This window comes from Cyprinodon tularosa, unplaced genomic scaffold, assembly GCF_016077235.1.
Source record: "Cyprinodon tularosa strain WSP-4 unplaced genomic scaffold, ASM1607723v1 ctg168, whole genome shotgun sequence".
Lineage (NCBI taxonomy): Eukaryota > Metazoa > Chordata > Actinopteri > Cyprinodontiformes > Cyprinodontidae > Cyprinodon > Cyprinodon tularosa.
Window position 1 is genome coordinate 898,166 of NW_024038513.1, and position 26,835 is coordinate 925,000.

General features: G+C 43.4%; 2 protein-coding genes across 3 annotated transcripts in view; both read left to right on the top strand.

Moving 5' to 3' along the window:
• Nucleotides 1-9,018: 9,018 nt before the first annotated feature.
• Nucleotides 9,019-18,298, top strand: LOC119780930 (retinol dehydrogenase 13). Of its 2 annotated transcripts, XM_038281180.1 has the most exons (7): nt 9,021-9,195; nt 13,755-13,889; nt 15,587-15,778; nt 15,851-16,012; nt 16,100-16,219; nt 17,432-17,636; nt 17,722-18,298. In XM_038281180.1, exons 1-7 carry the CDS (start codon nt 9,054-9,056, stop codon nt 17,825-17,827), a joined length of 1,062 nt encoding a protein of 353 aa, XP_038137108.1. In that variant the 5' UTR covers nt 9,021-9,053; the 3' UTR covers nt 17,828-18,298. The 2 variants fall into 2 exon arrangements, with proteins under 2 accessions (XP_038137107.1, XP_038137108.1); XM_038281179.1 differs by having other exon boundaries at nt 9,019-9,195; nt 15,851-16,219.
• Nucleotides 18,299-22,195: 3,897 nt separating this feature from the next.
• plekho1b (pleckstrin homology domain containing, family O member 1b) overlaps nt 22,196-26,835 on the top strand; it is a 26,812-nt gene continuing 22,172 nt past the window's right edge. Inside the window, exons 1-2 of the mRNA XM_038281178.1 lie at nt 22,196-22,518; nt 23,843-23,989. Of these exons, the coding sequence (XP_038137106.1) occupies nt 22,492-22,518; nt 23,843-23,989 (174 nt within the window). The 5' untranslated portion in view covers nt 22,196-22,491. The remainder of the gene's footprint in view (nt 22,519-23,842; nt 23,990-26,835) is intronic.

Genomic DNA, 26,835 nt, shown 5'->3' on the forward strand with positions numbered 1-26,835 from the left:
CTCTAACTCTATGCGACTCGCCCTGTGACTGTCTGACAGGTCTGACTGCATTTCAGTGCAGAGCTGCCGTCTGATTGGCCGAGGCTCACCTGGTCTACGCAGACACCTGAGCTGCAGCAGCCCTTCATTAACATCCACCAATCACAGCGAGGGATGAAGAGCTGGGAAGCTGCAGGGTCCTAAAGCCCGCTGGGTCCTCATCTGTTCTTAAGAACTTGAGCCAGAAGTTCTGCTCAGATGTTTTCGCTCCGGATCGGTTCTGGTTTCCATCGTTAACTGTTGGACAACATTCTGTTCAGTTTTTATCAGGGTTCCCAACCAGAACAGTCCAGAATTTATAAGGACGTTTTACAGACAGGGCCACCTTATTGATCAGCTCTGATCCAGAAGTCTGACGGTTTGTTCTGGTGAAATCTAAACAGCTGGAACTGATCTGGATCAACTGATCCTGCTGCAGATTAAACATCCTTAGAGCTGGTTCTGACCCACTGATCTGGATCAACTGATCCTGCTGCAGATTAAACATCCTTAGAGCTGGTTCTGACCCACTGATCTGGATCAACTGATCCTGCTGCAGATTAAACATCCTTAGAGCTGGTTCTGACCCACTGATCTGGATCAACTGATCCCGCTGCAGATTAAACATCCTTAGAGCTGGTTCTAACCCACTGATCTGGATCAACTGATCCTGCTGCAGATTAAACATCCTTACAGCTGGTTCTGACCCACTGATCTAGATCAACTGATCCTGCTGCAGATTAAACATCCTTAGAGCTGGTTCTGACCCACTGATCTGGATCAACTGATCCTGCTGCAGATTAAACATCCTTAGAGCTGGTTCTGACCCACTGATCTGGATCAACTGATCCCGCTGCAGATTAAACATCCTTAGAGCTGGTTCTGACCCACTGATCTGGATCAACTGATCCCGCTGCAGATTAAACATCCTTAGAGCTGGTTCTAACCCACTGATCTGGATCAACTGATCCTGCTGCAGATTAAACATCCTTAGAGCTGGTTCTGACCCACTGATCTGGATCAACTGATCCCGCTGCAGATTAAACATCCTTAGAGCTGGTTCTAACCCACTGATCTGGATCAACTGATCCCGCTGCAGATTAAACATCCTTAGAGCTGGTTCTAACCCACTGATCTGGATCAACTGATCCTGCTGCAGATTAAACATCCTTAGAGCTGGTTCTGACCCACTGATCTGGATCAACTGATCCCGCTGCAGATTAAACATCCTTAGAGCTGGTTCTAACCCACTGATCTGGATCAACTGATCCCGCTGCAGATTAAACATCCTTAGAGCTGGTTCTAACCCACTGATCTGGATCAACTGATCCTGCTGCAGATTAAACATCCTTAGAGCTGGTTCTGACCCACTGATCTGGATCAACTGATCCTGCTGCAGATTAAACATCCTTAGAGCTGGTTCTGACCCACTGATCTGGATCAACTGATCCTGCTGCAGATTAAACATCCTTAGAGCTGGTTCTAACCCACTGATCTGGATCAACTGATCCTGCTGCAGATTAAACATCCTTACAGCTGGTTCTGACCCACTGATCTAGATCAACTGATCCTGCTGCAGATTAAACATCCTTAGAGCTGGTTCTGACCCACTGATCTGGATCAACTGATCCCGCTGCAGATTAAACATCCTTAGAGCTGGTTCTGACCCACTGATCTGGATCAACTGATCCTGCTGCAGATTAAACATCCTTAGAGCTGGTTCTGACCCACTGATCTGAACTGCAGCTGGACATGCTTCATTTCTCCATCCTTAATATGAGGTTCTGATTTGGTTTTAGAACTCTGACTGCAGAACAGTCCATCAGTTCTCAGTCTGTAGGTATACAGTCCTGCATCAGAACCTTTAGCTGGTTCCTACTGGACCCGGTGGGACTCAGGTGGTACTGTGGGTCAGAGATCAGCAGGATGACGATCTGCTGTGGATAAAAAAAACCTTAAAGCTAAAGTTGGAGGGGAAGAAAGCTTTCCTTTTGTAACTTCCTTTTAATGCAAACTTCCTGTCGGTGTTTCACAATAAAAGCCTGCACCCTGCCTTATTGTGAAACTTTCTCAGCTCTGCGGATCAGCTACTGGTTCTCCACTGTGACAGTTCTATCAGTGACTCTTTCATAAAAGAGGATTTTTTTTTTAATGGATAGAGAAACCACAGTGTGCCCTGGTTCTGCTAATCCAGCTAGAAAACAGGAACCAGGCTCTAAATCTAAACCTTCAGGAGCTCATTAAGAGAGAAACAAAGTAGACCTTCTACCCAGGGACGGATTTAGAAAATTTGGGGCCCAAGGCAGAGACAGGCAGGGGGCCGTCCGTATTGAGAAGACACACATAGAACAGACCCATTCTCCAGATAGAGAAATGTTAATAGAATAGACATCCATTATCTGTTCTAGGTTGTGTCCCTCTCTTCTTGTCCCTTTTCTTCTTGTTTTCCTCTCTATGTTTTGTACTCAGCTGACTTTTCATGCTGTCTCTAAAGGAATGAAAGATTTTTTCCAAGCACTAAGCTCACTTAGCTGATTGCTCCTTCCTGTGTTTCCAAAAAGGCCAAAGTAAATAACCCAGTCCTTCTTTTCACTGTAGACAAGCCATGATCTGCTTATCTGTTCTCCATTTTTCATTTGGATGAAATAATAGCTGCATGAATCATGACAGCAGACAAGATAGAGGAGAGCAGGAGGCGGGGTTACCAATCTACTTGCTCTGGAGAGCAGAGTTCGCTGCTTTTAGATGTTGTCTCCAAAGTCTCCAGTAGCAGAAAAAAGTCTCTAGATTTGGCGCTAGGAGCTTGTTAGAAATCAAAGTGCTAGAGGGGTCTGAAAAGTGGCTAAATATAGCGACTAAAGCGCTAAGTTGGCAACACTGCTCTTTGCATGGTTTGTTTTCAAATGGTTTGCTGCTGTCTGTTTGGACCTTTCTGAACATGAAAATGCAAACTCCATGCAGAGTCTAGGGGAGTTTTGGGGGGAATTTATGAAATTCAATTGATAGCACACTTATTCACCTGAGAACTGATAAAGTATAAGTATAATAAAGTATAAAGAATCTCAATCTATCTACATATTTATTATTATTGCATTTTAAATAGGCCTATAGGCTCATAGGTCTTTTTTCCAACAAATTTTTTTAAAATTCACAGCACCCCCTGATCAAAATGACTTCCAGCAGCCCTGAACAGAGTTTAAAAACATTTGGTGTTTACACCAATGTTGTTATTATATAAATCTTTTTTTCAAGCACTTTTTAACTCTTCTCTCATTGCTCTTTATCTCTCTCTCTCTTCTTTTTTTTAATCTCTGGGTGTTTTATTTGACAGTAAATATCGATCTATTCTTGTATAAGGAAAGCAGAGGGCAGAAGTTAATGGTGGTTTGAGTCACAATTTTCTGTCATCTTTGTTATGGGATTCCAAACATGCCTAAATGTGGGGCCCCACCTGTGAGGGATGTAGGCATCCACCAGAGGGGGCTATACTCCTTCCAAGCCACTGAGCTACCAGCAAAGCACTTAGTGGGGATATCAAACCTAGTTTTATTTTTGCAATCAGACAAGATCAGATCCTGGAATTGACCCCTGGGGGGTGGAAGCTGAAGCCTGGAAGCAGCTGCCGGGGAGACATGAGGTACGGGGGGGGAGGTTTGTTAATACGGAATAGTTCTTGAAGTATTTATGAAGCAACCTTGGTCAAATTCCAAGATTAAAAATATAATCATCTTTAAATTGAATATTTCTTCCAGTTCAGTTAAGCTGCAGCATCTTTAAAGTCCAGTAAATCCAGTTGGATCAGACATGACTGCTCATCCAGAGCTCAGATCAAACACTGATCAGGATTTTATCTCAACAATCTCCTCATCATCAACACAATATCAAACAAATCTGTTTTAATCTCCATTTAAACCCCACAGTGTGACCCCACACTGGTGGAGGATTATTAATCCCTTTTATGTTTGTTTTGCACACAAAACTAATAGAAAAAGAGCCTATAGCCCAAACAAATCAACTCTACCTTTGTCCCTTCTTCCTGCCACATCGTCGATTCAATGATGTAGCAACAGACTGGCTTTGTATAAGCAGTAGTTCTAGATGCTGATAGCTGGTTCTTCTGTAGAGGTCTGTCTTTTACTTGATCTGGAGAAGCCTCTGACTGAAGACACTTTGTTGTTTAACTGTCTGATGAAGGGGATGCTCACTGTTCGCTATAATTCCTGGTTTTATAAAATAGAATAGAATAGAAAATCCCTTTATTTCCCCACAAAGTGGAAATTCTTGTGTTTACAGAAGCAAAAAGATTAGAGTTTTCGACAGCGGGTCCGTGACCCCTAGGGGGTCCACAGGGGGACTTTTTTTTTATCAGAATCAGAAATACTTTAATAATCCCAGAGGGAAATTACATTTGTTACACGCTCCAGTTACAGTTTTATATATATATATATATATATATATATATATATATATATATATATATATATATATATATATACACATCCAACAACACAAGATAATAAAGATAAAAATAAAAAAGAGATAAAATGTATACACATATAGCTCTTCTGTATATATATCTGTACGTATATCTATGCATATGTAAAAATGAAATCCAAGTAAAGTGATAAATCCAAGTAAAGTGATACGTGGCGTGCAAAAATAGTGCATAAATCTCAATTACAGAGGGGGGGTGTCTGAATCACTTGAAGGAGGCGTCATAGAGATTGATGACCACAGGTAGGAATGATTTCCTGTGGCGCTCTGTGGTGCATCTGGGTAGGAGGAGTCTTCTGCTGAAGGAGCTCGTCTGCTGGACCAGTGTGTCGTGGAGAGGAGGTCAGGGTGTCCAGCTGCTCCCCCACAACATCACCAGCCCTCCTGATCAGTTTGTTCAGTCTGTTGCTGTCAGCACCCCTCAGCCCACTGCCCCAGCATGTGACAGCAAAGAAGAGCGTGCTAGCAACAACTGACTCATAAAACAATATACATTCCTCCCTCTGAAATTTTTTCCACTAATAGAAATGTCTTTAAATCCACATTAACAGGAATTCACCAGACTGTAGTAAACAGATAAATAGAGGCAGAAGATGTCTCTCAGTCATCAATGCTCACATTCAGAGACACACAGGAGCTCTTTCAATCTGGACACCGTTTCATTCACAACACCTGTCCCATCAACCAGGAAGAAGAAATACAGAAATTACTTTCGTTACATTACTCCATCTGTAATAGAGTGACTATAGGACCAGCTTGATAGAACACAATTTCATACAATATATATAATAATTAGAGGGTCCCCGCTCCATCTCACCATCAGTTTAGGGGCCCTAGACCTGGAAAACCCTAAAGATCCCTGCTGTAAAGTGTTGAACAATAAAAACTGTGCACCTGGAGAATAAATAACCAATATCCAGCTGGACATTTTTACAGTAATAGATGTTTGAAAATAGCAGCAACATCAGAGATGTGCAAAATGTTATTTATTTTATTTCGAACAGACAGTAAAAACAATCAAGAAAGAAAAAAATTGAATGAAACAAACTTAAGAATGAAAATATAAAACAAATTATTTTGCCCATGTGACATGCAAATTTAATATTTTCTGTTCGAAAAGGAGCAGGTAGAAGATACATCTTATAATGTCCCGCCCCTTTCCTACTTGTCAATTTATCATCAATTAACTGTCAAAACATAAAAAAAAACAAAAAAAAAAAACACTTTCTATTTCGCATGATGTTTAGCCATGTACAAGTATTTTAAGTACTATTTATGTCATCAATTACATTATAGACTATTAAACAGTCATCTTATATAGCATATTTAATTGATTAAGATAGAAAATGTGCAAAATCAGCATGAATGGAGCAACTTATTGAGGTTGTTGGGAACAGTGGTGGTTCTAGAGTCTTCCAGCTGCTGGGAGGAAGGATCTGTGATAACGCTCCCTGGTGCATTTAAGGTGCAGCAGTCTGTCACTGTAGGAGCTGTCCAGTTCAGCACCAGCTGAACCAGCATGGGGTGGGAGACACTATCCTACAGAGATGTTCCTTTAGTTAGAATCATTTTGTTTCCCACCTCCTGCATTAAGTCCAGAGGGCATCCGATCACAGAGCTGGTATCTCAGCTAGAGATGAGCCACTGCTCCAACAGGCTCCATAGAAGATGGCTGATGCCACAACAGTCATAGAAGGTCTTTAGGAGCGCCCCCTGCACTCCATTAGACCTCAGTCTCCTCAACAGAAAGATTCTGCTCCCACCTTTCTAATACAGAGCCTCACTGTTTTCAGTCCTCTCCAGAGGTTCTAGACCATCGCATCACATTTATGTCAAAACATCAGAGAACTTTTTTAACTTAACTTCTGTAAACACCTGGATATGTATATTGATTGCCTCCCTTTTCTGAAGGCTTTTTTTCTCTTGTTTAACAATTCCTTCAAATCACTGGTAATCAAGGGTTTATTACTAGGGAAGCTTTTTACTGTTCTGATGGCCTTGGGATATCCTGATCTCGCGAGCTTTCAAGATTTCACTCGCTAATCAGTCTGGAGACTCTCCGTTGAAGAAAATTTGGAGCCGTTCGCCAAACGAACGTCCAATCAGCGTTGGCTTTGAGGCGGGTGTGACGCAACGAGAAGCGTGACAGTTCAGTCTAAAGAACATGGCGGCTTCAGCCAAGGAAACTAGCGTTAGCGTGGCTATCGAGCAACGAGAAGCGTGACAGTTCAGTCTAAAGAACATGGCGGCTTCAGCCAAGGAAACTAGCGTTAGCGTGGCTATCGAGCAAGTTGTATCGGAATTACAGAGTATTTCTTCACTGAAAGAAGAGCAAAACACTGCTCTGGAGGCTTTTCTCAGAGGAAAAGATGTTTTTGCTCTTCTCCCGACTGGTTTCGGCAAGAATAGCCTGACTTGTGGTTGTGTTTTCGTCGTCGCTCTGTTAGTACGTCATATGCTTCGTTGATCTGATTGGTTTATTTGGCCCGTCTATCACCAACATAGGCCAATCAGCTAACCAGTATTTTCGCCCCTTCCCAAAATTACTTCTACAGAAGGTTTCCAGATGGATATGCGGAGCAAATCCAGCAAATCCATCTGGTGGAGTCAGGTTAGCGTTGGGGTTATATACACAGAAGTTTATGTAGTCAGTCACTCACTCAGTTATTGCATATATGTCCTCTCCATGTGGCTGACGCAGTGCATTTAGCCTCAGAACAACCTCAAAGGGCCTCTTCAGCTTCCTGTGACCATCTTTTTAAAATGCTTTGTATTGCAAGTTGTCTCGTATAAAGGGGCTTAAACTCTGAGCACAGAAAAGCAAGATTGTGATCTGATTTTTCAAGATATCCCCCTCCAGACACCATGTCAGGTTCTGTCTGCAACAAAATAACATTAAAGCACTTTTATTGAGAACCAGACCAAAACAAAGAGGCGGCCTCATTAAGACACTGCATAAAATGTGCAACTAAAGATCACATATAATACAAGACAAAGCCCTTGATGCACATCACACTATGGCTTTTGTGGTTCATAAAACATTTTCAAAAATGAATATTTATCACAAAATTCCACCCAGCACTAATCCATCCAGCAAAATTCTAGAATAAATATCAGATTATGATTAGTATAACGGTGACAATTATTTAAACACTGTCTAATGATTTTACAGATTTGGAAGTATGAAGAGAATTGGACATGAGATACTTCAGAAGTAACCCCTTAAGAATGAACATGAACAAAGTAAAATCTGTTGGACAAATAATGGTAAAACCAGTCTAATGGTTTTTTCTTTTCAATTAAATTAAATTAAATTCCATTTATTTATATAGAACCAATTCAGAACATATCGTCTCAAGGCACTTTACAGAGACTATTTTACCAGATCATACAACCAGCTCCACAGGCAGCCCCGTCCAGGAAACACACAGCCAGGCAGACGAGCTCCGAGCCAGCTCCCATGTCAGAGGATGAAGAGAGCACATCCAGTTAGTCACAGTCAGAGAAACAGGACTACACTGGAAAACAGGCCAAGCTCCAACATCTAGAAACAAAGGTGTTGATGGCAGCAGCACAGCTGATATTTCTCTCCAGGATGGAGTCACAGCCAAACAGGAACAGACCAGATGAAGCTACTATGAGAAAAAGCAGAGAGAGCAGAACGTTAGAGATTGAACTAACAGATTCTGCAGAGTGGGAGAATAGAGATAGAATGAAGCAGAATGATGAAAAAGGGGTCCCTATGTCCTCCAGCAGTCTAAGCCTATAGCAGCAGAACTATAGAGATAGCTCAGGATAACCTGAGCCACTCTAACTATAAGCTTTATCAAAAAGCTTATAGTTAGAATTCTGACTTTTTTCTTAGAATTCTGATTTTAATCTCAGAATTTTGACTTTAATCTTAAAATTCTGACTTTAATCTCAGAATTCTGACTTTTTTCTTAGAATTCTGATTTTAATCTCAGAATTTTGACTTTAATCTTAGAATTCTGACTTTTTTTATTGTCAGAATTCAGTCAGAATTCAGAGAAAAAAGTCAGACTTCTGAGATTAAAGTCAGGATTCTGACTTTTTTTCCCCATACTAAACTGAAGTAAAATTTAAAAATCAGTAAACTTTTTTTAGTGGCCCTAATCCTCTTCCGTACCAAAAGTTATATGGTGTACCCTTTAAGTAAATGAATATATTTGTCTATTTGAAGTGGGTTCACAACCCAAACCTTAGAATCTGATGTGCTTGAGAACAGCTTCTGTTCTGCAAGTTCTACAGTCCAGGAACCACTGAGAAATCTCAGATCCTAATATCCTAATATCATATCTGTAGCAGAGAAATTCACGAGGGATTTGAACTGGTGTTGTGACAGCAGGTCTGTTAACAGTTCTTTGGTTGTTTGTCTGGTTTCCTTCAGCCTTAATCCTTCCTGTTCTTCAGCCTGTAACCGACCCAGAGCAGCTCTGTGATCCATAATCTGCTGTAATCTGTTAATCTGTCCTCCTCTGGCCTGGCTCGTTTCAGCTCTCCGTTTATTACGTCTTGCAGGGATGAAAGCTGCGGCTGCAGAGGAGTTCTTGGTTCTGCCATGGCCCAGCAACAGCGGCGGCGGGTCAGAGCCTGGGCCCGGAGGGGAAGGTTATGGAGCTGTGCTGTTGAAGTGTGGAGCTGCTGTGGGAGTCACTCTGATCTGTAAGAACTTTGCTTTAAAAACGCTTTTTTCTACTAGGATGAATCCAATATTCAGATCCGTTACCGTTTTCTACCCTCAGCAGTAAGTAGATGAATTTCTTGAATGGTTGTTATAGGACTTTTGTTTAAAGAAAACAAAATATAGCTGAACAAACCCAAACTGAGGCTGTTTACATGAAAGGCTGGAACTCTTAGACAAACTAAGAAAAAAAAACACCTAGATAAAAATCCATGGAGTCGAACTTTTACATATTTTCACCTTAAATTTTATTGAATTTTCTGTTACAAACACAAAGCTTAGCAAAACTATGAAGAGGATAAAAAGTGCTGCATAAACTTTAACATGGTTTGCAGATACAATCTGAAAAGTGTGGCATTTTGGCTGTTTTATGTCTAACTTGATGTTCAGGTTGTTGTCTTATTGGAGGGTCGACCTTCTCAGATCTTGTTTCTTCCTGGATTGTCTTGGTCCAGCTTTCCTGTCTCACAGCAGGATGCTGCCACCACTACCTTTTAACTAAAACAATCAGAATGTGTCAAAGCAACTCCAAATACTGATCCAAGAGGAAGATAAATTAAACATTACTTGGTAAAATAATACATTATTTCTTAATCTGAATTCAATAACGTTTTGTTCATTGATTATGCATTTTATTTGTTTGTTATAACGCTTTAAGCTTCTTTAAGCTTGGTTTAAGAAACGATGGAGCTAGTAATTCTATTCAGTTTATTTCTACAGCTCCAATTCACATCATGTCATCTCAGGTCACTTTCCAGTTCACCAGATCATCCAGTCAGATTGATTCAAAGTTTTCTATCTAAGGAAAACCAGCTGATTGTATCATCTCATTGACTCAAATACAATCCCTCACACTAAGCATGCTTGTAGCGACAGTGGAGAGGAAAAACTCCCTTTTAACAGGAAGAAACCTCCAGTAGAACCGGGCAAATAGCTAGCAGACACAAGGGAGCACATGTAAAAGCGACTCTTTAGTTATATTTGGCCAATCAAATGTATTTCGTATTTATAAACAACACCTCAATACATGTCAGCATGGGGTACCATGCGGTAACCCTTAGCTTCCTCTTAGCTTATTTATAACCAAAGTAAACACAATTAAATTATCAAATACCATCAAAAACTAAAATTATTCAGCTTTTAAGGTTGACCTTAGCCTTGCCAGAGCTGGAACCACAGTTGATCTGCATTTTGGAAAGGTGAGGCGTCTCCAAAGGTCAGGAAGGCTTAGCAAGTCAGGGCCTGTAGCAGCAAAGTTTAAATATAAAGATAAAAGCCTCCAGTCTCTAGCATCTCATAGTTTCCTGTAAACTCAGAAAGAAACATTGCAGTTTTGCAGAGCCTGGTTTTGAGATCACCAACAGCCCGACTTAACTTTGGCAGTCAGAAGGTTCTGATTGTTGCCTTCCATACATGGGGTGTCTCTGATATGGCTGACTAAGGATGTAGGAGCACGGCGAGTGGGTAGGATCCATGTCTTGGCGTTAGTGTCTTGTAGGAGGGGCTTGTGTAGCAGATGAAGAGGAGCGTACAGCATCTTCCCTCATCAATGTCCGTAGTTAAACAGCCTGGGCATCGGTCCTAAATTTTCTAAATAAATATGGCTTATTGCATTACAGCTTCCTCTGATTTTCTCTGGGCCACTCTCACATAAAGGACAGATCTATGGAGTGAACAAGTTTGAGTTGGATTTTTTTAATAATCATGCAAGTAAGACAACTTCAACATACACATTAGGAGAGTGGTGGCCTAGTGGTTAGAGCAGTGTGCTCTAAATAGGATGCAAGTACCCTGTGTGATTCCACAGCCTCCACTCTGGGTCCCTGAGCAAGACCCTTAACCCCACACTGCTGCCCGGGCGCCACATAATGGCAGCCCACTGCTCCCCAAGGGGAGGGGTTAAATGCAGAGGCAAATTTCTCCAGTGTGAGAGTAATAAAAAGAAAAGAAAAAAAAGTTAAATACAATTATTTAGAGGTTCAGAAGATCCAACATGGCTCCTGCATGTTGCTCTGTTCCTGCTGCAAGGCAGGTTTATTGGAACAGCACCATTTATTCTCGCATACTAAGAAGTATTTTACAGACAGAAGGAACTACAGTAAAACGTAGTAGTTACAACAGACAGAAGAAAAGACAATAAAGGTGATGGTGTAAATGCTGCTTTCTCTCGCTGATGCAATTACTGTTTTTCCATAACGTAACGTTTTTTCTTATCTTTACCTTTAATAGGTACCTTACCTGCCAGAGAGATAGAGTGTGTGTGAAGAATGCTGATGGGCCATGAAATATATAATAATAAATAAATTGAACTTTATTGATCCCACATTGGAGAAATTAGCCTCTGCATTTAACCCATCCCCTTGGGGAGCAGTGGGCTGCCATTGTCCGGCGCCCGGGGAGCAGTGTGGGGTTAAGGGTCTTGCCCAGGGCCCCAGAGTGGCAGTCTGGGGGAGTGGGGGATCGAACTACCAATCTCAGGATTCAAAGCCCTATGCCCTAATCACTAGACCACCACTCCCCTCCATAACCAGTAGCCAATTCAATAAGTAACTCTTTTAGGTTTATATTTTTTGTAAATCTGACTAACAGAGTCAGTGCGTCACCAACCATGAGTCTCACCACATGTCACTGGGATATTGTTTTATTTAAAGATGAACATGTGTTTTTTTCACATATATGAGGGCCCTTTTAGGTCAAAAGAAAAGCTCCAACAAAAATTAAACAAATTGTTGATTTGTGTTTTCTAAGAGCTGCAGTAACCAATCATATTTAAACCAATTCCAGGACATCTGCTTTCAGAAATGTTGCTCCAGAGCTGAGGACTTGTGGTTCTGTGAACCAACTGAGAGCCTGAGGGTTTTATCTGGTTCCTAAAGGACAGTGGCGCTGACTCCACTCAGGTTCTTGTAGACCGTTACACCAAAGCAGTTATTCAGAGGTTTCTTTAAACCATTTTCTTGTTCAGGACCCTGGCTGAAACATTTTGGAAGAGCTGCTTGACTGACCTCTATAGACATTCAGTAATAAAATTTATAACTGTGGTCGGAAATTTAGATTTCTCTTATTTCAGAAATTGATTTATGCCATTTACTCACTAAAATTTCTGTTTCACCTGCAAGGCCGCACAGTGCCTGAATGAGGGGTGTTTGTAGGCTAGACATGCTCATTCCCATAACAAGCCAGATTCTTTCTCAATGGGGTGACCAGATTTGGGTTTCTGGGTCCAGTTAGTGGCCCCGGGGCCGCAGCTACCGTCACCGGGTCGGGTTCGGTCGCTCCGCCCCCCACTGGCTCGATCCCCCCGTCCGCCAGAGTTCCCGGACCAGCCCCAGAACTGACGGCTCGGTTCTGCTGCACTGTACTCGACCAAAAATCTGAACTATTTTGAAATTCCCCCCTAGACGTTTTTTTGGGTATGAAAAGTAGGACATGTCCCGGAAAAAGAGGACGTTTTTTATCATTGCACGCAGCTCCCAATGCATGTTCTCACACTGTTCGACAAAGTCTGTCAGATTAATAAAAGATGTATCTGTCATGATGTGTTTAGAGGTCTGACCCAAAAATGCAGAGAACCACTTAGAGAGCAGGAAAAAAGGTTAAAAAGGTTTATTGAGGTAAGGGTAGAGGGGGTTGGATTTGGAACTCAGTGTACTCAGAGGGCTGGTGAACCTGAACTGGAAGGTCGCAGTGGTTAGTTCAGGAACCGTGGGAATCTTGAATGCAGTAGGGAAAATGCTAGTGAAGGACTCACGTTAGGGGGGGTCTTCTCTAACTAGCATCCAGTCTGTGTGGGTTGATCAGAGAAGAGGGAACATGTTGAAGAGTGGACAGGTAGACATACTTTGGACCCGGAGGAGCACTGGGGCGGACTGTCGCTTGGATTTCCATGAGGGACTTGAACGGAACATGTGGAGTTGTCTCCCCTGCTCAGTGTGAACTCGGTAAACATTCCTTCCAGGGGAAGAAGGCCAAACATCCAGTATGCAGGAGGACTTCCTGCCAAAGGCAAAGACAAAAAAAAGGTTAGACTCACAGAGACAAAGACTCAGTTTGACTCAGTGAAACAAAGACTCAGGTTAGGCTCTGCTAATGGCTAGAGTACCCAAAACTGGCAAACACTCTGGCGTCGAGGTAATGACAGTCCACTGCTTAAGTACTCCTCCAGATAATGATCCAAAGAGCTGCAGGTGTGCAGGGTGGAGGGAGAGACAGACACAAAACAGACCACACAAACTGGATTCCTGACAGTATCTAGAATTATAATGATAAAAAAATTAAGAATCATAGTTTATTGGTATATTGAAAGGGCTGGAGGCAGAGTAAGACAATCTGAGTTAAGCATCAGAAAAAACAAGGATTTATGTAGACCTTAAAATAACAGTTGAAGTTTTACAGATGGAGGTAAAATACAGGGATTGTTTAAAGGACCAGAACCATTTGTGTTCCTCCTACAGGGGCCAGAACTCTTCAGGTCTTCTTCATTTTTTCAGATTCCACTGTTGAAGCTTATAGAGTCAATGTCTTTTCTCACCTGTTCCAGGTGTGGTCGTGCTCAGGAAATGGATTTCAGGAGGAGTGTGTCGATGTTCCGTCCGGCTGGACGGAAAGACTGTTCTTGTGACCGGAGCAAACACAGGCATTGGTAAAGAGACCTGCAGAGACCTGGCTGGGAGAGGTAAGACTGCCGCGCCTCACCTGACAGACCGGGGTGTTTGATCTGCAGGAGACTTCAACCGGACCGGGCATGCAGGAGGTTCTGATGGGTCCTACTATGTACTATTATTTCTTTTTTTGTTATCTAACATGATCAGATCACCCGTATGTTAACTGTATATAAATATCAAAATTATACTATTTCTAAAGAGAATCCAAATCCATAATATTGAAAGTTCTCAAAGAGCAGTTAGCTCTTCATCTGGTACATCTGGTCAAAGAGACTCAGGTAATGCTGGAGTTTCTTACGGCAGGTAATGTCAGGGTTCAGCCCTCTATTTAAGTTTATTTTTAGTGTCTTTGTATTTGTAGTTGTTTTCTGGGAGGGTTTTGTTCTTGAGTTACTCTCTGTTGCCCCCTTGTGTTTGTTTCCTTTTCCCTTGGCTTCCTTCTAGATGCTTTCATCCACACCTGTTCCCCGTCAGCTCATTAGCCCCGTCTTTGTTCTGTCTCCTATATATACTCCTCCCTGTGGAGTTCCTCAGTCCTGGTTCCTTTTCTTTTCCTGGCTCCTCATGTATGTTTTCCTGTATTTGCTATTTTGTATTTTTGTATTTCTGCCTCAGTTGCCAGTCAGTATTTCATTAAATCAGCTAAACTCATCTCTGCCCACTAATCTACATTTAGGTCCTCAAAACCTCAATCCAAAAGTGACAGGTAGATCTTGTCCATTAGTGTCTTCTCTGTGTCCAACAGCAAATCTCGGTTCTTCAAACAATTATGAAGTGTTGGGCTTGTTTTATGGCCACTCACTTTATGGCCAAGACTCAGACTTTCTGAGTCTTGGCCAATATTTGAGATAGTTTCTAATGCTGAACTAAGCCAGGTTTCCTATTCATCACCAAACTTGTCTGTGATTATCCTGGATCTATGCTGCTGAAACACATCTGTCACCAGTGGTCCTGAAATAAGGACCATGTAAGAATGCCGGAATGAACTTCCTCTGTAGTGATCAGCCTAAGGGAGGAGGAGAGGAGCAACAGGGGAGCAGAGGAGGTTAATTTAATCAGTACCTATTGATGGCCTCACCTTGGACACATTCAGGTCACGTCCAACTTTGAGGAGGCCCTAGGGGAGATGGAGAGATCTCTATAACATAAATAAAGCCATTCTGACATATATCTACCACTAACGTCTGGGTTTGCATCTTGGACGTGTTCCCTGATCTTTGGACAAGCTGAAGACAACACAAGAGGGTTAGATGTGTACTACTAAGTCATAAACATTAGAGCTTTAAAAAAGACCGGCCAATATGAATTGAAGTCTAAGATAAATTTAGGTCTGAGAAGGAAACAGCCAAAAGAGCTTCAGGGTTCTGCGAGGTTCGCATCTACTATGCTGACACTTCAGGAGAAAACACCCTGTTTTTTCAGAAAGTGGTACCTGTAGACCAGTTAGACCCTCAAAGAAGAACACAACTGTTCATGGAGGTGCAAGTTCTGATGCGGAGATGCTGACATGTTGGTGAAGAACTTAGGCGTTGAGTTTAAAGAGGCGTGAAGATCCAACAGTCGGAGCTCCTCCTATTGAGCTCAGCCGGTTTTATCTTCTGAGCACTCCTGCATTAATAACACACAAGTCACCTAAAACCATAATCAGCTCAGAGAACACGGCACCTGCTAACACCTGCAAATCGGCATGCTGGTGTCTGTTCACCAGGAGCCCGGGTGGTGATGGCGTGCAGGGATCTGACCCGGGCGGAACGAGCGGCAGAGGAGGTCCGGCACTCAACAGGAAATGGCAACGTGGTGATCAGACACCTTGACCTTGCCTCTGTTTATTCGGTCTCCCAGTTTGCCAAGGACTTCCTGGACAGTGAGGAAAGATTGGACATCCTGATTAACAATGCAGGTGACATGTCCCTCTGTCTGTCTGTCCTTCTGTCCGCCTCTCTGCTCACCCGTCCGCTCTGCCATCCTGCAGGTGTGATGATGTGTCCCAGGTGGATCACTGAAGATGGCTTTGAGACTCAGCTGGCTGTCAATCATCTTGGTCACTTCCTGTTGACAAATCTTCTGCTGCCATTGCTTAAAAGCTCCGTCCCCAGCCGTGTGATCAACGTGTCATCCATCGCCCACCAGGGGGGTATGTCCTTTGAACTAAGCCTCTTAAATGTTTATGTGATGTTTTTGATCCCTGCAGATGGTGATTGTTCTGTGTTCTGGTTCTCAGGTCGTATCGATTTTGATGACCTATTCTTCAGCAGAAGACCATACAGCGCCCTGGAGAGCTACAGACAGAGCAAGCTGGCCAACGTCCTGTTCACCCGGGAACTGGCCCGTCGGCTCAAAGGTTCTGACAAACACAGAGATTCTGAACTACATCAAAATACTCAAAACCGGAACTCTTTGAGGTTCTAAACAACACCAGAACAGAAGCCGAGTCTGAGCAACACCAGAGCTCCCTGAGATTCTAAACCAGGTTTTCTTGATCCCGGTCCTCAGGGCCCATTGTCCTTCGTGTTTTAAATGTGTTTCTACTTAAGCGCATCTGATGCAAATGATTGCATTGCCTCTTCAACAGCCATCAAATGCTGCAAAAACTCTGTAAATCACCTTTTCATTCAGGTCACACCAGACTTGTCCTTTCTCAAGAATGGACAAGTCTGCTTACAGGCATGCTGGGTAAAGAGGGAGGGGCGAGAACAACATCTGGGGGCTTTGTCCGTTCTCAGTCTTCTTGTTCTTGTGAATTGGAACAGTACTAGGGCTGAAGCTGATGACTATTTCGAGTAAAATGAGCACACGAGAATGCACAAGTACACATATTGAGAAATGGCCTTGCTGCCACCACCCCTACGCTCTGTCGCCTAGTAACTGTGACAGTTGAGTAAGGGATGTTCATTGTACTCTTTTTCTATGAAGCATTGTACAACAGGTAGATTTGCAGACTTATTTTGCTTTAAACTTGCGGTCAACAGAAATATTGGCACCCTGCCTTAGCCTCTCTCTGAATCAAACAAAGCAAACAGCCCCAGAGCAGATCCAGGTGATATTTATTAGACAATCACTCAGCTCCAGACACATGCCAACACCCACTTATAGCTCCACCCACACATGCCCATACATACCTTTAACACATGTACCCTACCCTTAGAGACATGACAAAAATGCATCCTTGCCTCTACATACAATATTCACCACTGCTTGGCGCCATTTCCCTTTTTCCTCTGAGCATGGAGCTTGGCTTGCTTGGACTCACAATGAATCATGGGATACCCAAGGCTAAAGAGGATATAACGGACCTGTCCTTAAAAACGAGCAAAAAGGAGGACACATTTGTCGCCCGCATAACAAGGAGTCTTCCAGTCTGAACAGGGCTGGGTGCCGCGCTAGGACGTAATCGGTCTACAAATCTGGACACAGTCACTAAATTTGAATTCTTCAACTGTATCCAGTTGTGTCCATATTCAGTGGTGGCATTTTTCCAACTCGCAATGTGTAACATAAAGATAAACTGCATTGTGCCATGATTGGATCCTTGTTTTCCTCACCTGATCTATAGGCTCCGGCGTGTCGGCGTTCTGTCTCCACCCCGGGGTGATCCGGACAGAACTCAGTCGCCATGTAGAGGGCTGGTTCCCTCTGCTGGGAGCACTGCTGAGGATTCCTGCTTGGCTGCTAATGAAGACCCCAAAAGAGGGCAGCCAGACCACCGTGTTCTGTGCCGTGACGCCGGGCCTCGAGGAACTATCGGGCAAATACTTCTGGTAGGAGGCAGGACTAAAACTCACCTGCAGGAAGATTCATGGGCATCACAGAGTTTGTCTTTGACAGAACTTTCTGTTTCCACAGCGACTGTGCAGAGAAGGAGGTGGCACCGGAAGGTCGGGATGATGAAGCAGCCCAGAGGCTGTGGGAGGAGAGCGCTCGATTGGTCAGACTGAACGACACAAACTGACCTCTGATGTGCAGAGATAGAAAATTAAAGAGATGGCAGCAGCACCCCCTTCTGGACAAAGGCAAGAAGGGATGAGCATTTCCCTCAGGTGCTGACAAGGAATCCTAGTTCTCCATCTGCTTGGAGCGGAGCAGCAGCACTGCAACAGGACAGTTTCCCTATACTTTTTTTTTTTTAACCAAAGATTTATTGTGATGAGAAACCATCTTGTCCTGCTCCCGCTTTGACTGTTTGACCTAAAACAGGTTGACCAATCACATTGTAGTATGATGGTTTCAGGAGGAAAAGCGTATATCTACTACTGTCATATGAGTTTAAGTACTAACTGGTTGCTGCTATGGCGATAGAGTACATATACCAGCCGTCGCAGGTTCGAGTCCGAGCCTGCCAACTGTCATTGAATGCCTCTCCCCACTCTTGTAACACGCTTTCCTGTCTGCATACTGTCAAATAAAGGCCGCTTGTGCTGAATTTGTCACAATCCATGATTTTGTCTTTGAAAGAAGAACAGCAGCAGTGTAACTTGTTGTGGTTTATCCTGGCCCTGGTTGTTTTGAACATTTTCATTTGTTACTGAGATTGACTAAAGCCAAAGTGTGGTAGGCGGGGACTAGGTGTTGCTTTGTCCTATTAGCTCTGCTGAACGTCCGTCTTTTTCTCAAATGGATTCAATGGAAGCAGGCCCAGATCGATAATATGTAAAACTAAACCGAGGGTGCTACACATATACCCCATTCACACTACCCTTGAAAAACCGATCCATACAGAGACCGGTCTGAGCTTGGATCAGTTAACCAGGCCGAGCTTGGTTCTGACGACCGTTCACACGTCACGCTATCTCGGTTCCTCGACTCCTCGCCTCCTGGTGACGATCTGCGGTATTACTGCCAGTATTGAAGGAGGAAATCAAGCAGTTGGTGGCGGTAATGCACCAAAAGTTGTTTGCCAACCGCCATAAAACACAAGAAGAAGACGAAGAAGGAGGAAATCAAGCAACTCAAAATGGCGCCGCCCGTCACATTCAGAAAGTTATGCTTGATTATTATTGCTGTACTTCGGTGTTTTGCGGAGGGTCAGGCGAATACGGCCACCTTTCTTGGATGTTTATAGTTGTTTATAGTTGTTCTTCTTCTTCTGTGTTGTGTTGGTTGGCAAACAATTTCCGTAGGGGCGCTACTGCCAACTACTGGAATGGAGTGTGAATCGCGATGTGCAGCCAGACGGAGATGACGCATTCTGATCATGCGCTCTTGTTATCAGAGAACCGAGCCAGGGAAAAACCAAGCCGAGCCCACCTCTGGAACTGGTCTGCACTTAGCTCGGTCCGGTTGTGTCTAGCTCGGTTCAGTTCAGTTTGCTTTCCATTTACACACGATAAGTTATCTCAGTTACTGAGCTCGGACCGGTCTCGGCACGGTTTTTAAAGGGTAGTGTAAATGGGGTAATAGTCAATCTGGTTTTCCAGGTTACAGGGCGATTTTCTTTTCCACACTTATGCTACGTTCACACCTAAAGCAGCAGATGCAGCAAAAACGTATGTGCTGCTTCCTTTTTGATGCTTGTAAGTTTAGTTATTAGACGCAGCAGAAGCATCTTTGTTGCTCTAGCAGAAAAGTGGGGAAAAGTGGGTCTGATGCGCGTTGGGCGGAGCTACCCTTTCCTTTCTTTGCCTGAAACAATGGCAGCTATACTTGCTGCGATCCGTGGGTAAAACGTAACTTTAATCTTTTTAAGCGAGAAAGTCCACATGAAAACATGGTCTGTAAAGTCAGTCCATCCAGATTACCATCCTGCCTTCAAATATTATCTCGCTGTCGTAATCCAAACTGCAGGCACCAGAATAATAAAAGCCAACATATTTTTCTGGCTGGTTTCAAAATCTATAGAAAAATACTATAGCATTGATAGACATGTACTTGTTATTCAGTCTTCAAGCTAAATCTTGAAATGATATGCAAAGACCATAACAATATAATAAATACATGTATATGACATGTATATCATCAATTTAACAGTTTTGGCACATTAACAAATTAATTTTATTGTGATGAATTTGTATAATATGTTTTATTACATGATTTATAGACTTCAATGATGCCATACTGATGCAATGTGATGTGTCTATTTTTTTTATTATAAGGTATTCTACTGATGCTATGAAACAGCCAGTGTGTGTCAAAGTGATGAATTTATCTTTATTTTATTGTTTTAAGCCCCCCTGAAAATGAGAACATCATCATTGTTCGATGCTGTATTGCTTGTACTGTTTACATTGTGACCAGTCTAACTAGAGAGTACCAATATGGCGGCCGGTGGCTTCACTCCACGCCGTCCACATCCAGTGGATCAACAGAAATATTTGAGATTTTGCAGGCTTGTGACCTCAAAGCATTGAGTGCATTTCCTCCATGAGCGCATATAGTGTGAGTTTTGGGACTCGGCCTGAGGTGACATTTTACTGGTTCCAGTTCTCATCAGAACTCCAAGGTACCTGCAGGAACCCATCTGGACCTACGGCGCTGATGGAGAGGATGAAGGCTGTATTCTACACAGTGGGTGGGGCTTCCATGCTCCTATTGGCGAGTTAATTTGCATGTGGAGCGGATGCAGGTCTGAGCTGGTAATGAAGCGGGACAGGTCAGACCTGCAGGATGATCTGCAGCTGAGGATGATGATGTTGTCGTTGTTCCTCTAATGATGCGTGTCAGACGATAATCTGCAGATCAGCCGCCGTCTCTCTGCCTGACCCAGTTTGGGATCTGAGCCGACACTGAAACCGACTCTGGGTCAGCTGGGAGGCTTTCAACATCTGCCGGGCCTCCAGAGCAGGATGAGCGGGATTAACACAGTGATCCACATCAGGGATCTGCAGACAGAACCTGAGGGAACATCCGCTGCTACCGACCGAACCCAGAGTCCAGCAGACTCACCTGATTCAGATTAGAGACTGTTTGAAGACTATTTTCTAAATAATTGACCGAAGGTCCAGAAATATGAGCTAAGGAGCATAAAACAGACTTCCTGAATTAAAGCAGAATCTAGGTTAACTGCTTTTAGTAAACATGCAAATTGAAATTGACGTTTTCTAAAGAAAAACAAGCCTTTGTTGGGCTCTTTATAAAACCTGGAACTCAACGCCATTTCTGACATTTTGAATTTAAAAAGCTTCCTGGATGGGAAGCAAAATATCTTCAAACTTGGAAAGAAAGTCCAGTTTTTTTTACTTTTTTGGAATGACAATGAGCTGGATGACTGAAAATCTTCACCAGCATAGAGCTTGAGAAAATATAATCAAGAACATAGGATATTTGGCTTTAAGAACATCTATGAGAAGCTAAAAATAGCTGTTAAAGTCGTAGTGAAGCGGCTGGTCCAACCGTTGCATTTGCTAATTCCCCCGAGTGGTGCACGACTTTACACAAGTTAATAAAGTGAATGTGATTGGTCGATTATTTAAGGGGGCGGGATTGTTGTGGTGGAAGGTTCGCAAGAACCAGAAGCATGTTGCTAACCAGTTAGCAACTTAGCGCTAGCAGGTTCCCAATGGGAAATTCCATTGGGACCAAGTAGCACTAAATTGGTGACTTAGAAACGACGCTGTCAAGGAACGCTATGGACAGCGGAAACATGCAAGAGGAGGAGAGTTTAGTGTCGGAGGTCGTGGATGAGTCTCCTCCGTCATCCATTTTTTATTTAGAGGAGGAAAGCGGGGACGAAGATGTTGTGGAAGAGGACGCCAGGGCGGCAGAAGCTTGGTTTGGTGTAGAAGGCTTCCAGCCGTACATGTTTGAGCCCTTGCCTCGCAACGCTGCCAGTTCTGTCAGCTCTACGCCTGCCGAAGACACAGACGTCCATCCCCGTGAACACTGGGACGGAACTCAATGGGAAAGGATTCTAATTTCTGATTTCAACCGTTGCGTATATTAGCTGCGACATATGAATCAAGATGATATGACTGAAAAAATTTTGATTGACAGATGACCGTAGATATATGATTGGCTGAATTTAGGTGTTCAGGCTGACGTAGAACTAACTGGCCTGCAGAAGATAATGAGAAAAACTAATTTTAAGACAGGATTTTTTTTATTTTCTAACTTTTGGGACAATCTGGTCTGATAAAGAATACATACATGTTTAAGCCAGAATGATTTGACATTTAAATATGATTTCCCTACAACATTTTATAAAAAGTCTAACGTTTATTTGTTGTTTTTTTCAAGATATTCTTTATTTTTTTAATGCTGGTTCTGATACCTAACCTGCTCCAGAATCAATCCAGCAGGTTTCTGATTAAAATGGTTCCAATTCCGCCAGAGGGAGGCGCTGTGACGCTGCCGAGGAGCCGCTGAGCCAGCGGGGAGTCCGGGGGGGAGGAGGAGGAGGAGTAACCGGACACCGACCCCCCAGAGCTGCTGCTGGCTGCTCAGAGTGGAGCAGAGCCCGGCGGCAGCAGCAGCAGCGGGGCGGTCACCTAGTTAACCCCGCAGACAGAGAGCGGAGGCGCGGCGGAGCAGAGCAGGAGGCTCCGGTCCTCCCTGCCGAACTTTCCCCGGCTTTGAACCTCTTTCAGCGGTTGCTGCCGCTCCACAGAGCTGCGTGGACGAATAACGGAGTTCTGCGAAAGTGGGAGAAGTTCCGTCCTAAGCAGCCTGACAGCCGCTGAGATGAAGAAGAACAGCTCCGGGAAACGGGTGAGTTCTGATGGAACCGGTACCGGCTACTTTTCTGCCGAATTTAACCGAACTTTGAGGAACAAAAGCCCCGGGATTAGGATAATCTTTTATTCTGAAGGCAAAGAAGCCGTTATTTATTGCAGACTACGCTTCCGTTTTTCAGAATAAAGGTATAATTTGTTATTGTGGAATTTGATGCGGTCAGAATCCGACAACTTCAGTTTTAAAGTTTATGAGTTATCAAAAGGAACAAAAATCTGGAAAATATAGAGGTGTTGAGTTCTTGTAAAAGATGCATCGTTAAAATCTGGAAATTCGGAGAGGAAGCAGCGAACCCGAACAGAGTGACAGTTAATCTGCCAATAGCTCAACGGTTCAAGTTACAGACATTCACCGAGCCAACATCTGACACCTAAAGGCATCACACTCCACCTTCATCTAACTATCTAGATCCTGAACTCACCGATACTGATAGCGATTTGGATCCTGAACTCATCACAGAAAGGTTGAAATGATCAGTATTGGCTAGAAATGAAAAACAAAACAAAGAAAACAAAACAAGGACCATAAACACACAACAAAACAAGGTAAAACTAAAAATCAGAAAAGTCAACTTAGCTGAACCCCGAACACACCAGATCCATTAAAACTACACGCAGGTCCCTGAACACACCGCAGCCAGTTCAATTACCACTCAGAATCCTAAATTCTCCTCTGACTGGTTAGAAACAACAGTAAGAACTATAAACACACAACAGACCGGTAATAACTATCACCCATGGTCATAAACTCACCACAGTTTATGGCCAATTAGGATCCTGAATGCACCACAGACCAGTTGGAATTAACAGTCTGTCTTTTACTGGTCTTTGAACTCACCAAAGATTAATCAAACTAATAATCATGATCTTGAACTCACCTCATATTAGTTAGAAACTAAAAAAATAGGATCCTGAATGCACCACAAGCCAGGTGGAATTAACAATCAGTCTTTAACTGGTCTTTGAACTCACCAAAGATTCATCAAACTAATAATCGTGATCCTGAACTCACCTCAGATCAATTAAAACTAAAAAAATTAGGACTCTGAATGCACCACAGGCCAGGTGGAATAAACAATCAGTCTTTTACTGGTCTTCGTACTGACCAAAGATTAGTAAAAATGAATAATCCTGATCCTAAACTCACCTCATATTAGTTAAACCAAAAAATTAGGACCCTGAATGCACCACAGATTAGATTATAAAACATTAATTTAAACCCTTCCTGAGGCTTGGTGGTGGATCCTACCTCGTCACATGGTTGGTCCAGCTTACTGACAGCTTCCTGTTTCCTGCATCAGGGCCCGGCGGACTCGGCGCAGCAGAACTCTCCACCAGACAAAGCGGGCTGGATCAAAAAGTTCAGTGGGAAGGGGATCTTCAGGGAGATCTGGAAGAACCGCTTCGTGGTTCTTAAAGGAGACCAGCTGTTTATCAGCGAGAAGGAGGTGAGTCAGCAGGGGGCGGGGCTTGCAGGTGAGCGACACCTGTCACCACCAGGGGTTTAAGCACCACCCTGATAACCTGCTGTACCTGGGGACTGGCATGTGACAGGACAGATGGTGTTGTCATGGAGACAGAAATCACCCATGATGTCATCGCTGACCTGAATCAGTGCGGCCGATTTAAAGGGACGGAGCAGCTTTTTGTTTTTTGTGAGAATCTGAAGTTTTAAACATTTCCTGGTTTTTGACCCAATATTCAATCTTTGAGAACAACGTTCCGCTCTGAGTGAGAGAACCTGAAGGTTCTCCAAACCTCTTCCTGTAGAATCTGAGGTTCCTCTGGGTGTTGGTTTGGTTCCATCTGAAATCTTCAGCTTTCTGCTGTTGATGTTCTGCAGGAGTCACGTTTCAGGCCCAACAGGTGGACACATGGCAGCTCAGGTTACACTGCCACCACGCGGGGTGGAACCTCCTCACAGAACCTTTAACAGAGATAGAATGTGCTCATAGAACTTCTATCACCTGCAGAATGCTCTCATAGAAGCTGTAAACCAGACGACTGCATGCTGGAACCGTTATGGGACACAAATCCTCTACAGAACATGTGTTTACATCCAGCACTGAGGAGAATAAAGCCCCTCTTAGAGCCGCTTCTGGTTCTTTTCAGATTAGACTATGATTCTCACAGCGTTGACGGCTCTGTGGGAACCTTGAGTCTCAGTTGGTTCTTTTTTCTTTTTCTTTTTTTGTTGCCTTTATCAGCCAGAACCTGAGAGGAACCGATTTTTAGTTTGATTCCTCTTTTTGAAAGGCCCCATGTTGGTCACATGACCAGTGGAAGCTTCCTGACAGCCGCCTCAGCACCTTATTAGGCCATCGGCGGTTGGTTTAGTACGTTTCCATGGAGACCAGAGAGGGTGATGTTCCTCTTCTTAGCAGCTAGTCTTCCGGTCTGATCCGAAATAACCTCAGAGGAACCACAGAGGAACAGAAAGTCCCAGTCTGGTTAACATGACAAGATCTGACTTCCAGCCGCAGGCCGCCTCTCTCCGTCTGCCGGACCCTCAGAAACACTGAACCGGTTCCACCAGGTGATCCACAGAACATCAGTGGGTCGTTCTCCAGAGTTCCTTAGATGTTTTCACTCTGATTGGTGGGAAACTGAACCACAGGAGGTGCTGAAGGCAGATTACCGTCTCTGTGAGGACCTTCTGGTTGGTCCATCTGCTGGTTCTGACCTGGTCTCAGAGCTCGGCCCTCCTGTCAGCCATTACTGTGTGTTTCCTTCTAAATGAGGCCACTGACTGAGTTTGGGGGGGTCTCCATAGTAACCACAGGAACACCCCCCCCTTCCCATTGTGGTAGCCAATGGCAACCAGCAGGCCCTCAGTGATGAGGACGGGCGGAACGCCGTCTTAGACATTGTTCTGATTAAAAGGAAATTTGTTTCTCAAATCAGCTCCTCTGAGTTTCCTCAGATATTTGCAAACGATCTGAGAGGATCCGGTTGGGCTCCACAGCTTAGAGGTCACCGTGACCCTGTGGAACCAGGCCGCAAAGGTTCGGTCCAACAGATCGATCCCACTCCAGTTCAGATCCGGCTCCAGATCGGGTCAGATGTCACCCGATACGCAGCAGAACATGTCTGGGTTCAATTCGCCCTCATATGAAAATCATGTCTGACACAGAAGATTAGCAAGGATTAGCATATCACGCTCCATCAGCCCAACAGATGGGCTTTGACCGGGCCTGTCCTCTGATTGGCCACTGCACCTGTCAGCCCTGCAGAGCAGCTTTAATGTCCCGGTTCAGCCTTGATCTCCAACTAAGTGAAACAGGAACCCTGAAGAACCTCTTCAGCGGGTCGGTTTGGATCACAGCCCGATGGCGTGCCTTGGTTCTACACCCAGAACCTTCTGTGTGAGGGACAGCCAGAGGTCAGCCGGCTCGTTATGTAACCGTTCTGGGACAGAGAATCGATTATGGATTGATGATGTAAGTGGGAACATTGGAGGGAACAGTCAGCACTGCCCGAGGACCCAGACAGACCCAGAGAGGACCAGCTGGACCGATGGAGGTTCTGTTTAGCAGCTGTAGCCCGTTTGTCACCATGGTTCGGTTCTGGTTTGATGTCGGAGCAGAACCTCCACAAAATGAGTTTAAAACCGTTCACAGAATAAAACTCCTTCCTGAAACACTGAACAGAACCCAACAGAACACAGGATCCAGAACACTGATCTCTATTCACTGGGTTGCTGATTGCCAGTTGGTAGTACGGGGTTGAAATGAAGCCACTGGCCGCCATATTGGTACTCCCTAGTTAGACTGGTCCCAATGTAAACAATATGTGCGCTACAGCATCGAACGACGATGATGATCTCTTTTTCAGGGAGACTTAAGACTTTTAAAATAAAAATAAATTCATCACTTTGACACAAACTGGCTGTTTCATAGCATCAGTAGATTACTAGTAGATCAATATATATATATATATATATACACACATACATATACATATATATATATGTATGTGTATATATATACACATATATATATACACACATACATATATATATGTATGTGTATGTGTATGTGTATACATACATATATATGTATATATATATATATATACACACACATTATATATATATATACACACACACACATTATATATATATATATATATATATATATACACATACATATATATATATATATATGTATGTGTATATATATACACACATACATACATATATATATATATGTATGTGTATACATACATACATATATATGTATATGTATGTGTTTACATACATATATATATATATATGTATGTGTATACATACATA